At 35.5% G+C, this 16,039-nt stretch overlaps 1 protein-coding gene and 1 non-coding gene across 3 annotated transcripts; one reads left to right on the top strand and one right to left on the bottom strand.

Annotated features, from left to right (window-relative positions):
* Positions 1–1,727: 1,727 nt before the first annotated feature.
* Positions 1,728–1,799, bottom strand: TRNAQ-CUG (transfer RNA glutamine (anticodon CUG)). Its single transcript has one exon. It is a non-coding gene; the product is annotated as a tRNA-Gln (tRNA).
* A 2,724-nt stretch (positions 1,800–4,523) lies between these two features.
* On the top strand, positions 4,524–8,858 carry LOC113700440 (probable dolichyl pyrophosphate Man9GlcNAc2 alpha-1,3-glucosyltransferase). Of its 2 annotated transcripts, XR_011818512.1 has the most exons (7): positions 4,524–5,265; positions 5,394–5,577; positions 5,680–5,787; positions 6,856–7,017; positions 7,411–7,663; positions 7,767–8,350; positions 8,725–8,858. XR_011818512.1 is itself a non-coding variant. In XM_027220887.2 (6 exons), the coding sequence occupies exons 1-6, from the start codon at positions 4,859–4,861 to the stop codon at positions 8,204–8,206; spliced, it is 1,554 nt and encodes a 517-aa protein (XP_027076688.1). In that variant the 5' UTR covers positions 4,524–4,858; the 3' UTR covers positions 8,207–8,453. The 2 variants fall into 2 exon arrangements, 1 of the variants encoding a protein (XP_027076688.1); XM_027220887.2 differs by lacking the exon at positions 8,725–8,858 and having other exon boundaries at positions 7,767–8,453.
* The last annotated feature ends 7,181 nt before the right edge of the window (positions 8,859–16,039 follow it).

Genomic DNA, 16,039 nt, shown 5'->3' with positions numbered 1-16,039 from the left:
GCAAGCTTTATTAGAAACAAAGAAAGTTTATTATTCCATTTGGCGAGGATTAATTGCTGTTTGTAGGATAAGAAAAAAGTTTGAAAGTTTAGACCCCTAGCCAAAATTATTTAAAAAAAAAAACACGTACCTTTAGCAAATTTTTAACTATGCGGTCACTTTTCTATCACTCTTCCTGCACACAAGGGTGGGCACACATTTTTTGATCTTTATTCGCTTCGCATATCAATAGGTACTCGTTAAAAGAGAGTTGGATTGGTAAGTACCATCCCATCCTTCTCGTTGCTTAATTTTTTTTCTAAAAAATAATTTATAATAATTTATTTTTATATTTTACATATTTATCTAAAATTCAATATAGATTTTACCCAAAGAAAAAGGCCTCATGCGGAGAAACAAATATGCAAAGAGAATACAAGAAAAGAAAAATAAAAATCCAAAACTAATGAAAATTTTTATAAGCATTGCCCCATTTTTTAATGCATATTCTACATCAATTAAACTTTTTTCTAGAAAAAAATAATATTATGAGCTTTACAAATGAATCATGTGAACAAATTACAGGCATTCATATTTGGGGTGTAATTTGCTCAATAAAACTATTTAGTTGGATCTAAAAATAATATTTTGTATATAAAAAATTTAAAAAATGCAGGGCAAATCGAATACCCATGGATTTTTAATTCTCTGATCCTAACTCACCTTGTATATAAGCGAGTGCTTGGTCCTCTTCTAACCTAGTCAAATAATGCGAATCGAGTACTCTATTTCTCGGAGCGGACCAAATTGGATCCCATGAATTTTTAAATCAACGTGTATTTTTCCGTATTTTGTTCATCAAAATAATGCTTCTAAAGTAAAACATACGACAAATGTCAAGGGGTAAATATGTAAAATACTCGGTGCGTAATAATTGCTTAAGGATTTTTTTAAAGAGTAAAACAAAAATTTCATTCATTGAAATCATAAATTATAACTTTGATCAATGGAGAAAGGGAAATCATCCTACCAGATAGTTGTACACTTGTGCATTCCAAATCAAGAGAAAGTTTTGCTAAATCATAGGTTGACAAATTTATAGTTATACAAATATAAGAGATTTTACAATCTTGAAAGGTTTTACAGAGTTTTCGAGCCTTGTCTAATAGATTGCCAAAATCAGAAAAACCCATTACATTAGAATTCATTTTCTGAAAAACATGACTTTCAAGAATCAAAGTCCCAACTCACACTTCTTTTACCCATACTAAACCCTTGATGACAGCTACAAATTTCAACAAATTATGGTTTCATTACCTTAAATTATTATGTTATTTCTTGCATACTAAATCATCCACAATGAGATCGTTCTCCCACTCTTCGCCACTTTGCAATATCAACTGCATCAAGTCTTTAAAAACATGAAGCATTAACAACTCCAATATCCAGACTTAGATTAGCTAGGTTCCAGCCCTCTATTAAATATCTACATTCAAAGAAATGTCCGTCATTTTCTTAATTAATCCCCACACCAAGGAGTTGAATCCTGTGATCTTTTTACACAAGTTCACTCCAGTAAAAGAATCACACAATTGCATATAACAAATGGCAAAAACAAAGCTCCAAAATAAGTAGCATGTCTACATTTAAAGAAAATATATCTGTTATTTTCTTGATTATCTCCGCACCAAGAACAAGTTGGCAAAAACAGGCCTCCGAAGTGAAAAGGTACCAACGCACGCGCCTCAAGGTCCCACCGAGATTTGAACTCGGGTTACTGGATTCAGAGTCCAATGTCCTGACCACTAGACCATGGGACCATTTGATGAAAGCCCAAGCATGAAGTTAGTATTAGATGCTCTCTCGGTCTCTCTCTCTCTCTCTCTTAATTCCTATTAATCAAGGGAAGAAATCAATCATAGGTTTAAAAATGGATACAACTAAGTGTCTTCGCAGAGTCCATTTATCGAAACACTCATACAAAAAACTGTGAGTTATGAAAGGGACTAGAGTGAACCAAAACTCATTCAATATTAATCTGACAACAACAGTCCAACAAAAAAAAAAAGGATCAAGGTTAAAGTTCTAATTTGGTTCAATATGTATCAAATACAAGATTTTACATAGGCATGAATCGGTCCTTCAAAACATACCAAAGTGAAATGTACCAATTGAGTCCTCTAGTTTAAATATTACGTTTGAAAAAAGCCCTCTTATTTAAGACCGTTATCCACACGTCCATGTAATATATATAGAAATAGCACTATTGTAAATTTGTAATGTTAACACATGCTGATCATTTTTTAAACTTTTGTTGTGTCCTTAAGTACAAGGTTGAGCTTCTAAAAAAAAAAAAAAAGTACAAGGTTGGAGAGGTCACAACCTATTGGAAGTAAAAATAAATAAATAAATAATCATACTAAACTTAAATCTGAATGTCATTATTATTTCCACAAATTTTACACGATTGCATTATATATTAAATATCCATTTACTTGAATTTGATTATTGCAGACAGTTTCTTCTGATAAAAGCTTATTCAAATTTGAAATTTTTAATAATCAAATTAATCTCAAAAAGAATTTTTCAAATTCATTATGAATTCACACCAAACTTGAATATTAGAATCTTCGAATTCGTTAGAAATTCAAGCCATATTTTGGACACTCACACTACTAATGTTCCAATTCACTAGAATTTCAGACTGAGCTTGAACATTATAACGTTTGGTTCATTAAAACTTGTTTCCTTATTAGATACAAGACACGGAATCATTTCATAAGGAAAAGATAACGTATTGGTACCTTGATTAATAATAGTCTCTACCTTGATGGTCACTGCCTAGATACCTGCTCTAAGTACAATTTACTCTAGCATTTTGGTACCCGATAAATAGGCTTACAATTGCTCTATGATGTAAATTATTTTACTCAAATTTTTATCATATATTGACAGCTAACAGGTAAACAAAATTTGATTTCAACTTATTTAAGATATTAAAATAAAGAAAATTCATTTTATACTTACAAAATAAACTTTTTTTTTAACGTGTTAAGTATACGTCTCTTTGAATTGTTTTGCCTTTTTCATATACTTTAACCTATACTATAATATATATATAAGTATATATTATTGTTTTGAATTAAAATATAAATTCCCTATAATATATATGTATTAGTATTAGTGTCAATGATTTTTAGACCATGGAATGCCATGATAATGACTTGAGTTCGGACTGCAAACTTTTGACATATGGGCCGGTCTACTTGCTTTTAGAGAAAATGCGAAAATAGCCCATCAACTTCATGTTATCGTATCTGTAACCCTTTTTTACATAAGTGTGTGTTAGGGAAGATGTATATAATCTATTTTACATAATTAAAATGAAACAGTCAAACAATTATCATTTGTAGCTAAGCTGTATTTAATCACAAAGCAACTTTTAAGGTTTTAATTTATTTGAAATTTTTTACTTTTTTAAAATAATTTTGATATCTTGCTTAACTTTGGACCGTTTGATTTGCAGTGGTTAATTGTTTTCCTTTTGTAATCATTAGATCGTTCGAACAATCTTTACAAGTTATAGGCCACTGTTTTACTTCCTTCAATGACTTGCTATGATTGGATGTTTACTATTTGCTAAGAGTTAGATTGTTCTTTGTATAAATTTTAGTCACTTGATCAATTGTTTCCTGTACTTTCATCATACAGTCACCATTAGATTGGATCATGATTCATTGGAATGGTTTACTTACCATTCACTGAGTTTGTTTGGATAGAGAGAATTTGGTTTGCTTAATTTATTCTCACAAATCCCAATCACCTTTTTATTTTCCCAATCACCTTTTTATCTCACATACATCACATCACAAAAAGTGCTACAGTAAATATCTCAAATAAATCATCCAAATAAACTCTTATCCAAACAAACTCACTACTTTTTTAGATGAAATTTTTGATAACAGTAAACAAGAAGGCTACATTTGACGAATCAGATTAAAGCTTAGAATTTTTTATTCATTTGGTTTGTTCTCACTTCTCATAGCTTCCTTCCTGGTCATTTCCATAAAATGGAAACACAAAGTGTGCTGTTTTTCCTTTTCCTGTTGCTTGGTGAACTCTTGTCTGCATTGCTCTTCTATTTTATTTGTTAGCTTTGTAATATGCTTCTTTACATGAAGGTTTAATGCTTTGTTTTTGTACCTTTCAGCTCATTATTCTCAACTGGGATCCTCTATGCCACTACTCGATGCCAAATTCAGTGTCAATCCCACTTATCATATGATGGTAAAAAAAATTTAAATAACTAGCACATGACAAATTAAATAAACAGGACACTTGGCATAAATATAGAAGTGGCACTGAATTGTCACTGGAAAAGTGACACTGAGGATTCGTGTGAATTCTCTGCACCTTGTATTTCCAGACTATTTACTACCAATGAGTACATCCCAATGGCACTAGCTGTACCGTAGTTTCGCCTGTGCGTAGCACAGCCCACACCTACTAGTTTGAATATACACAAATTGACCCCTAATCAATAGTCATTAGTTGCCCTCGCGTGAATGGTCCAGCGGCAGCGCCTCTTACCAGTGACCCTTGAGGTCACAAGTTCGAATCTCCGCTACGCTGGATTCCTCCGCGCACTTAACGTGTTCGGGCCGGGTTGGAGCGCCGGACCCGGATCGCAGGGGATTAGTCAAGCCTCGTAAGGATTGATCCGGACACCCCTGTGTCGACAAAAAAAAAAAAAAAAAAAAGTCATTAGTCAGTATCAGAAATTTTGCCACAATTTGACCAAATAAATCGACATGGCTTAGGTACAAGTACAACTGCTGATACCAATTCTTGTACTACTACTTACGAGGACTTTCTTGCTATGGAGAAGATGAAAATCCGAAAGAATCCGCCAAAACCCAAATTCAGCGATCCTGACACTGGAATCTGGTCATGGATAGTCCAAAGAGGAACAGTGGCATCATTCATCTGCATCAGCCTTTTCGCACTTTTAGTAAGGGTATGCGTATCTCTGCACCCATATTCCGGCGCTGGAAATCCGCCCAAGTACGGTGATTACGAGGCCCAGAGGCATTGGATGGAGATCACCATTAATCTACCCGTTAAAGAATGGTACCGAAATAGCACCATTAATGATCTCAACTACTGGGGCCTTGATTACCCGCCGCTCACTGCTTATCAAAGCTACTTCCATGGCCTTATCCTACGATGTTTTGATCCTAAATCTGTTTCACTTTACACTTCTCGTGGCTATGAGTCTTACATTGGGTAATGCATTTAATGTATTCGATGAAATGCTGCAGTTGTTCATTTTAGTGGTGGTGTTAAAATGTTGGATTTTTTTTCCCTTTTGGTTTTTTGGGAAGATTTTGAGAATTGGGTTGTGTTTTGTGCAGGAAATTGTTGATGAGGTGGACGGTTTTATCATCTGATGCTTTGATATTTTTTCCTGCAGTGCTTTATTTTATCAATGTGTATTATTCTGGGAAGCCTATCAAGGAGAAGACTAGTGTAGCGTGGCACATTGCCTTGATTTTATTGAACCCATGTCTCATATTGATTGATCATGGTCATTTTCAGGTAGGAGTGAGTCCCACATGGTTTGTTGCTTGGAATTTTTATTTTGGTGGTTGTTCTAATACTAGTAATATTGCATTGATGTTGGTTTTTGCGTTTCTTCAGTTCAATTGTATTAGTTTGGGCCTCACTGTTGCAGCTGTTGCAGCAATTCTGTCTGATAGAGATGTTGTTGGTTCTGTACTTTTTAGTCTTGCACTCAACCATAAACAGGTACCCTTCTTTTGTTCCCGTGACTTTTGAGTGAATCATGTTGCCATATGGCATGTCTTCTTAGCTTTTGAATGTTATATTGCACCATGACCAGGCATGAAGATAGAGTTAGAAGAAAACAAAGGAACATATACTATCATTTTTTCATCAATTTCTTGATTGGTTGAACACAATGTTTCACAATATTGTTTTTGACGTCTGTTTCTGGTATGGCTACAGAAATTGCATGATGCTTTAGCAGAGCTTGTATTCTACTTTTGGGGGGTGGGATAATTGATAGCTTTGAATAAGTACCAGAGCATGCCTATTGGTATACATTTTGGAAACTGGACTTGTGGAGAATCCTCAAACTACAGAAGATGAACAGTACTGTTTATCTGGAATTTGACGAAAAAGGAAATTGGAGATATGCTAGAAGGAGTAGGGATGCATTAAAACTTGATGAAACATAACATGTTAAAGCATTACTGGAATGTTTCAGAATATGAAGCATGGAGTAAGTGAAGGATTGTCGCTTTTCTTATTGGGAAAATAAACTTTTGAGAAATGGAAAAATATCTTCTAAAGTTCAGTGTTTTCAAAGTTACAGGAATAGAAGAAGAGTAATCGCCTATATTTGGATGTCATGTGGTAGAATTATGGTTTTAGTTGTCCAACCCTACTTTTGGCTTGTCAACTGATCTATCAATTTGGACTTGAATATATATATACGTGTATATTTATATTTATCTGAGAAGACGTTCCTGATCTGCATATTATCTCTGCTAAAGCATAATCTGATTTGGCTCATCTTACATATCAATTACTTCAGTTGAGCCTAAGCTATTTAAATTTGTCAGAAAATTGCTTAGAGACAGTGAGAGATTTTTTCCAAGTTCATTAGGAAATTTGAAATTTATGGATCAAAGGGTGAGGTTTGGAGATATCCCTGAAATGAGAGTCTTGAAAGTATTTGGAGAATAAATTATGTATACATTACATCTGCGTAAAAGAAACCGAAAATTTTGTTGTTGCTTTCTTAGCTTATCAATCTTCTTGGAGCATTGATCTTGAGTTGGTTTTATGCAGATGAGTGCATACTTTGCTCCTGCATTTTTCAGCTATCTCTTGGGCAAATGCCTAAGGCAACAAAATCCAGTAATTGAGGTGGCAAAACTGGGCTTGGCAGTGCTAGGGACCTTTGCTGTTGTTTGGAGCCCATATCTTTATTCAGCAGAAGCATCCTTAGAGGTAAAAATCCCATTGCTCTTGCTTTGTCTTGGTCTTATTTCTTTATTTTATCATTGCTAGAGAAAGGACTAAGACAATTAGTGAAGGATAGTGAGACATATATGTTGAAGTTAATGCAGAATTTAGGCTTTAGGCCCTAGAGATCCTATATATAGAAGAGACTGACAAATTACCATATCTTAATGGGGTAAAGGGCTACTGTTGGTCTTTGATAAGTCTGTTGTCTATTTCTTTCTGTTACAAATATCTTGTATGTGATGTAGTTTTTCATTCTTATTGCTACAACAAAAGGATGAATCTCTTGGAGTAAAGTGTTGTCATAGCAGGCTTGTAAAAGTACCACTTGTAAACTTCTTTACCCTGTAAGCCTATCTTAGCGGCTTAGTGATGCAGGTTCTATCCCGTCTGGCTCCTTTTGAAAGAGGTATATATGAGGATTATGTGGCGAATTTTTGGTGTACTACTTCAATCCTCGTAAAGTGGAAGAGATTGTTGAATATGCAACCCCTAAAACTTCTGAGTCTTACTGCAACCATTTCTGCTTGTCTACCTTCCATGATTCAGCTGATATGGAAACCAAGAAAATCAAGTTTCCTTTATGGGCTTTTGAACAGTGCTCTTGCATTCTACTTGTTCTCATTTCAAGGTACTTGAATAGGTCAATGTTTTTATCCATCGGTCTTTCCCTAATTGGGGTACAATATCTTAGGTACTAACTGCATACATTACTTTTGTTGGTAAATTTGCAGTACATGAGAAATCCATCCTGCTGCCACTCCTCCCTGCAAGCTTTTTGGCCACGGAAAAGCCTTTCGTTCTCTTGTGGCTGACACAAAATGCATTAGTGTCTATGTTCCCTCTTCTTACCCGGGATAAATTGATTATCCCATACATTGCTTTACATGGTCTCTTTATCCTTCTTTACCATTCGCCTGGTGGGAGACCACACAAAAAAGAGACTCAATCTTCCTTTGGCACATTAAGATTATTTCTTCTGTCTTGCTTTCTAGTGCTGCATGTTGTCTACTTGACGATAGCACCTCCAAGGAAGTACCCTTTCCTTTTTGAAGCGGTCATCATGCTTCTTTGCTTCTCCCAGTTCGTTGTAATTTTTCTATACACCAACACTAAGCAATGGACGCCATCCAAGCTCTCTGCTCTATCCACAGAGGCCAAAAAACACCTCTGATTTCTGTGGTTCATCTCGTGATTGTCCTTGCTTTTCTGGCTTTGAACGTCAGTGGCGGTATGAAGAGGCAATCAACAGACATTGGCGCATTTTTTTTCATGGATTTGTAACCTTTGACCCCAGCTTCTCTACTAGCTAGAAAAGGTGGTGTAATTTGAAGCTAAGACTGCAAAACAGGAGGCACTATTGTGTTGTGTTATTTTAATCAATCTGAAAATCTGAAGGAAAGTAGTTTTTATTCTGTGCATATTGGAACAATTGCTATCTAAATTACCTAGTATCGTCTGAAATTTGGTTTAAGATGACTTTTGTACTATACAGATGAGAAGTTCTGGAAAATGAATATCTTACTACTCGTGTTGATTATAACACTTATTTTTAACAGCTAGTTTTAAAAGGACGACAAACTGCAGAATGTTCCCCATGGCATGGCAAAAATCAGTACTACTTCCATGTTAAATGAAAGGCAAATGTGCAAGTAGAGAGGAAGAAATTGATCGACATTTCTTGGTTTGCAGGTAGCGAAGGTTATGTTATTGTGGTACATGTCAACTGAGGACCGAAGGTTATTGATTGTCAGTGGCTCATTGTTGTGGGGTGGCCTGGGAAGAGATGCTTCTCGTTCACACAACTACGATGTGGAAGTTACAATCTAAGGTCCTTGTCGTTTCTCCTGATCTTTGAACCGTATACATAAATGGCCACTCATGTTATTTAATTGGCTCTTGACTAGTTCTCTCTCTGTACAGAAATACAGAAATTGAACCTGTCCCGTTGTTTGTTTAATTGCTGTAATCTCTAGCCCTCTTCATTGCAATCTTTCATCCAAATAATTACATCCTGTCTCTGTCTTTTTGTTTATCCAAATGGTTTGCTTCAACACATTATATATATATATATATATATATATATATATATATATATATAAAATTTTAAAAAAAAGCACTAAGGCCATTGTCCGAATGGACCATTTCGTCTCAAAATTTGCTGGAGCTTTAAAAAAAAAAGATTAATCAACAATTGGAACACCCAAAATAAGAAAATTCAAAGTTTGTTCAATTCTGAACAAATCCTGGGGTGTAAATCCTTAATATGCAGAAAATCAATCTACACCAGTTTGGGAGTCGGATTGGGAATGATTCCACATCTTTTTCCTTTTTCGTGAAATTGGTTGACACCATTCCTAATTTGTCTGCGAGAGCGGCGATTGAAAACTTGAAATGAAATCAAACCGGGGTTGACTTTCATATTGATCACATTATCCACGAAAAAGTGTGGTGGCACTGGTACTATTGAGGGTATAAGACCATGCTGCTGTTGCTGTTGCTCATCAAAATTTTGGGTTTTTGTCTTTAATAATAGAGTGGTTGGCGGTTGAAGGATTGATGCACCTCTTTCCTCGTTCATCCACACATTTATTGATGTTTAATCGCCAGCCGTTGACGTGTGGTGTGGTGTGGTTGACCCAATCACAGTTGACACGTTGTATGCCGAGAGAAGAGAAGAAGAAAAATCCAATACTCCCCACACTTAATTGGGCTGCATTCATTGCCCAAAGAAATTATGCCGCGTGTGGTCCACTCTCACTCTATTATTCATATCTAATTAAAAAGCCGCATTGTTTGTAGACAGCACAAATTTCTTTCGGCATGCCTTGAGATAAAAGTAAAGCTGCCTTTTAATCTTTTCTTTTTAAGAAAAAAAAAATTTCTTTCCTTCTTTTGATGAATACACTACTATTCTACTTCACATAAGAAGGAATTCAAATCAAATATTGTATAACAACGAACCATATATACAAGTGGTGGTTGGAGTATATACGGAGAGGCTTGCCGTGCATGCAGACTGCGGATTCATTGAAAAACTGAGACGTCCCTTCTGGCTTCTTATTGTTGTTGTTGCATGGAAAGTGTCTTACTGTTATGGTTACACGTGCGTATTTCATTTAAGCAGCAAGAAAGGGCTCTTCTGATCGAACTAACTAGTAGTGCATGCTATCCCAAACCAAAATTTCCAGCAGCAGAAGCCAAGAACAATTGGGATCCAAGAGCATCTTCATAAAAATGGAATTGTAAGCATTTGTTTCTTGGCAGTCTGTTTTAGTTCACACCACGTACGTTCTCAGGATGCCTGGTTAAATTAATGTTCCAGTCTTCCAATCTTTTATTTTTGCTCGATTTTAACAGGTTCAGTTCCATGTTGGTCTCTAGATATATACTTGATGCTCCTTCGACTCACTTAGATGTAGCAACGGGCAACGTTTCTAATTTCCCTCGACTCACTTAGGACAATTAACTTGTTAAAGATCCTAAACCAGTGTTGTTTTTTTTTTTGGGTGGGGGGGGGGGGTTGTTGTTGTATTCTATCCTGGATGGAGCAAGGACAACAAGAAACTGAGAGAACACTTTCTTTGATAGCCGTAGAAGTTGGACGTATTATGAAACATGGAGTCGGCTGGGACCAATCCGAGTGGTTTCATTGTCGAAAATGAAATTAGTGATATTGATCGAAGGAGAGAAGAAGACCTATATATATTATTACACTAATCGTTTTCCCTTAAAGAAAGGAGGGAAGAAACCGATATCGTTTGACCGACACTGTTCATTATGTTCACATGGGTTCGACTTGACTATGGACCATATTCCACCTACTTATTTTTGGTCTGACTAAAATGAGTAACCGAGATTGTTACTTGAACTCGCTCGCTTAAACTTCAATGATTTAATGGGGATGACGGGTAAAATCAAAAGGAAAAAAAATGAAAAATGGGAAAAAAAAATGTTGGTGTCACGATAATACAACTGCTGGTGTATATATATATATATATATATATATATATATATACACATATGTGTGTGTGTCTGCTGGTGTATATATGTGTGTGACTGTGTGTGTTAAACAAATGCAATCTGGGGCTGAGCAGCGTTCCGCGCTCTCAAAGCTCAATTACTGGTGAGGGAGACTCTCAAACTAGAGTCATTATGTTGATTAAATTGTTTGGGTTTAGGAATCGGCTGGCAGAGGCATGTTGTATTACTTTTGGGAACCATTATTGATTATAGTGAATAGTATATAACAGCGAAATATAACCAAAACAATAAGTTCGGCTACGTAACATATCCAGTGTCATAAGCCTTTCCAATTACTCACGTAATTATCATTGGGACTCATGTCAACACCCGAAATAATGAGATAAAAGAGATGTGCTTCCGATTATGGGAATACGTCAGAGGAGATCCACATATTGTCCGGCTTTTATTACTAGCTAGCATCATAGAGCCTTTTTTTTTTTTACCCCATATGGATTTCAGTAGTCAGAGATTATCATCCCCATAATTTAATTCTACGAATTTATGCGTTAGATCTTAGTAACATGGTTCGACAAATACTTGTAATTCTATTATCTTTAACGTTTAAAGTTTGATTAAACAAACACATGGCCGGGGTGAGTTTTTCCAAATAGACATCTGGCTACGTGAAGAAGTGATCTTCTGTTCAATATTCATACGAAGATGAAAGTGTACACGAATCAATTCAACGTTATTTTCCACTGAAATAAGTAAGTAGTATTAGGGCCATGCATTATTGCACTTCTCTCTCTTCTGGAAATTTCTTGGAGCCAGTCAAAAGAAAAGAAAAAACAAAACCAGACTTGCTGAAGTTTTCGATGGTGTGTGACCGTAGAAGAAGTAACTTGTCCCTAATGACTTGACCACTTCACAAACTGGATATATAACAAGACATTAGATTTTTGTAGGGAAGAGAGGCATGGATCATGAAAAATGTTTCCCAACTGGAGAACGAGTTGCCAGTTTCAACTTAATCACCTTAACTTCAGATCAGCTCGCTGGGGGGAAGTACCTATTATGGAACTTAATTAACTCGTGGACCCCCAGCAGTATGAGTCTTCACCTTAAAAAACCACAACCACAAGCCAACTCCTATAGCAAGAAAGCCGGAAATCACTGCTTAATTAGATTATTATTAGGTTTCTTGCAAGTAATGTAGACTGCATACCAGTATTATCTAAAACGAAATTCGGGTTCAATTTGGGATTGCATATAATTGAAGTGAACTCTTGGGAAGTCCAGATTTAGGGATGATACGGCTTAAATTTGTTGACATTATTGTGATTTTCCAGGTCCCACTTAGAAGTGCTCGTGTAAATTTTAATTTGAAGTCGTCTTGTTGGGATACTTCATACTAGTACACACCGTCTAGCTAGGTGCTTAACAACTAGCGGACTTTGTAAAACAGTCGTGTCATTGACTAATTACTTGGCTAATCCATTCTTAATTACAGATCCTTAAACTTGGCTCACAAATCACAAATAACGTGTCAGCGGGGCTTGAGATTATCCTAACCTTTAACTTTTCAAAGCTTAATTTCTGTTTCGAAACTAAAAATTGACGTTTGTTAATTGTGAGATGACCGAAGAACTGTAAACAACACAATTAAAAGCAGAGTAGAAAGAAAAGACTGGATGCGTCAGTCAATTAATATATGTTTTCAGGTTGGACCCATTTTGACAAGCCATTTCCATTTTTTATGAACGCTCTTACTGTGATGGGCGACTAAATGTTGATTGATCTATGGATGGAGATGACAATAATACTACTGAAGAAAAAAAAAAAGTTAACACTTGGCAAAATCTTCACCTTTTCAAATTATTATTATTATTTTTTTGCCCTTGTTTTACGTAGTTCCATGCATGCATGTCTTTCCCTTTTCGTGTCTTGCAGGAACAGTAGTATTCCCCTGCTGTCCAAAGTCCACTTTCGCATTTTTGAACCCTAAACGGAACGCAAATAGTCAAAATCGCATTGAACCTCCCAAGTTGTTTATTTATTTTTTAAGGGTAAATCCAAGTTATTCCCGTGGAAAACAATTTTTGCGACTGTGCGATTTTAACCTTTTTTCTTGAATAGTGTTTACTTTGAGAAAGAGGATGAGTACCTGATCAATGCAAGACTAGCAGCGGAAATCTAATAATGCCATTTGTATCTTCATTCAGCTCCATTTTCATGATATGTCGACATTGTTCATGGAATTAGCTTATATAATAAATAGACTGCAACTGGACGGACAAATTAAAGAGATGAAGCTGTAAACAAAGTCCCGATCGAGTCGCAGGCTGCAGCCATCATGGACTACCAATAGTTTGATTATTGGGCACTTGCTCTTAAAGTAGTAGTAAATCGTAACTACAGTTCTGAGGACAGGTCTCTTTCCTCCGAGGAGTAACACAACACTAAAATCTAACTTGTATACTAAGTACTAATTGAATGCGTACATGATAGTTGATAGATAAGTTTGACCCATAAGATAAGGATTAAAGTACGTACTCTATATTTTTATTTCTCATGGATTTATATAATGATATGGATCACACTTAACCTTTTAATCATCTTCGAAATCGCCAAAGTATAAATGATGACACGGGATGCAAACTCCGATTTAGGTTGTGAACTAATGCAAATATAAGTTCTTCCATAAAATAGACAGACATCTTCAATTCAAATACGTCTAGCCCCGCTTATATTTAAATAACTTGATATTATTAGCAATTATTTTCTCATTTCAGAGTTTCAGAAAAAATTTTTTTTTTTTAACTGCATGGTGCAAACTGAAGTATGGTCCATTTCAGCTTCTCATGTAAACTTATGATGTTGCTGGCTGATCAATGTATGATTCTTAAAGGCAACATTGATTCCTCGCAATTCCCCTTGGCCCTTGAATGAGTCAAGCATAGATTGTGATCTCTTTCGCCGTTCCTTTAAGTCGCACATCAACATACATTTTATTATGAAAATAGAAAATAATTCTTGCTTTTTTTTTGGATAAATTATAGATCTTGAATCCGGATCTCTTACTCACAATCTCTTCTGTCTTACCATCCATGATCCAACTCAACCCAAAATATTACGACTACTAATGTTGTGTCAGACAGTGCTTCTCTGGAATGAATTCTTGATAGGGGCCATTGAGCCAGCTTCTCTTCTCTGTCCATTTTCTTTGGGATTCCAGAAGCAGAAATGGTAAGCAAATTGTACTTATTATTAAAAGCACAACGTGTCTCGTGATGAGAAGTTTCACAAGAAGCACTACTTCATTAAGTGTTGGTGCAATATTTATTAGGAAAAGTTCTTTTCTTTTGCATTTTATGGTTCCCCTTGGAGTTAATTACACTGGGCATTTGCTGCTGCGGTGTGCCAATTAATGTCGGTTCTAGAGTGAATTTCCAGCTCTTTCACTTCCATGTATATATCCTTGTCACTTCGCGTTTTGTCGTTGTGAAAAAATTTCCTTTACTCCCTTTTTTAACAAAGAGAGAAGTTATCCTTCGCGATGAACTTGTGCAAAAACTAAACATAAAAACCTTATGGGGTAAAGAAGATACGGATCAACCTTAGGAGTAAAGAAGAGTAAAAGCCAAAGAGCGTACTACCAGCCCAAAACAGAAGCACATCACCAAAAAAAAAAAAAAAATTTAATGGCTCTACATATTTAGAGATAGGCGAATGAAATATAAACCGACATACAAAAAACCATAAATGCGTGTTTAAAATTAGGTAGCATGTGTCTTAAGCTTTGATCGAGACAATTAAAATTGGGGGAAAAATGAAAAAAAAAAAAATACAGCTCCGAATAAATCTACTAATTTTTTTTGGGTAGAAATTAATACACTAGCTAAAGAATGTACGTGAGATAAAAAAGAAAAAATGTATCAGAAAAGAAAAAATATTTTTAAAGTTTTTTTCCCAGATTCACAATCCAAACGGGGGTGTAGGGGTACAAGTGGAACGAAGGTTTATTAATACGGGGGGGGGGGGGGGGTCAACCAAGCTGTGCACAAGTCAATTCTAGAGGAAGCGATGACTAGACCCATTCTACACGGTTACTTGTTAGCATCCACATAACAAAACCTTCTCTCTGGCAATTTGTTTGCTGCAGCATTTATTTTCAACTTTCATGTGATTAAAATAAATGTAAAAGTAGTGCTGCAATTGGGAGAAACCATCGCTCTCTCCAGCTGCACGTTCAGGTGTGAAGTCAAAACCCACCATTTTCCCCACAAAGAGTAAAAATCTTGAATTAGGTGTGAACAAGAGCGTTAATTATTACTGCTGCGGCTTTGCATATTTCGTACGTACTCGATTGTGTAGTTTTTGGGGCAATGAAGAGATAAGAGATTTAAGTCAATCCTCAGTGTCTTCTTTAAAAAAAGGAATACTCCAAGTCAATTGGCGTGAATAGTAAGAGTGTTACCGCTGATCCAATCACCATTTTTGTTGTTTAAATTGTTCAAAAGTCGTGTCTGATTATAGTGATCAGGATGGAATTAAAAAGAAATTTAAAATAATTATTGCCACGAACAGCTCATCTAAATTTCAATAGCTTGATCTCTTTAGATTTAGATATCGGAATCCAACATTGGGTCGTAATCCATGATTTTCTTTGAAGTTTTCCTTTTCTTGCTAATAAAAGAAGAGCGGGATTTAAAAAACTACAAATAGATAGTGCTAAAAGGAGATTTGAATCTAGGACCTCAACAACAACAACAACAGGATACAGCAGGTTTAATTATGAAAGAATGTCATCGACTAGAGTTTATTAAGACTCTTATTATCTTTTCTTTTCAAGACAGCATAAATCTCTTCTTTTCAAGACAACATAAATTGGGCCTCTTATAATTAGAAAAACAGATATTCATCTTTCTCTCTCCCTGGTTATTAGGGTTTTAGAAAGGTATTAAAAAAAGATAAACACATGGCATTATCACATACTGGTTTGCTTCACACTCCATTAATATTTAATAGATCCTGAGCAACA

Source organism: Coffea arabica, chromosome 7e (genome assembly GCF_036785885.1).
Source record: "Coffea arabica cultivar ET-39 chromosome 7e, Coffea Arabica ET-39 HiFi, whole genome shotgun sequence".
Taxonomy (NCBI): Eukaryota; Viridiplantae; Streptophyta; class Magnoliopsida; order Gentianales; family Rubiaceae; genus Coffea; species Coffea arabica.
This window is presented reverse-complemented; position numbering and strand designations above follow the sequence as displayed.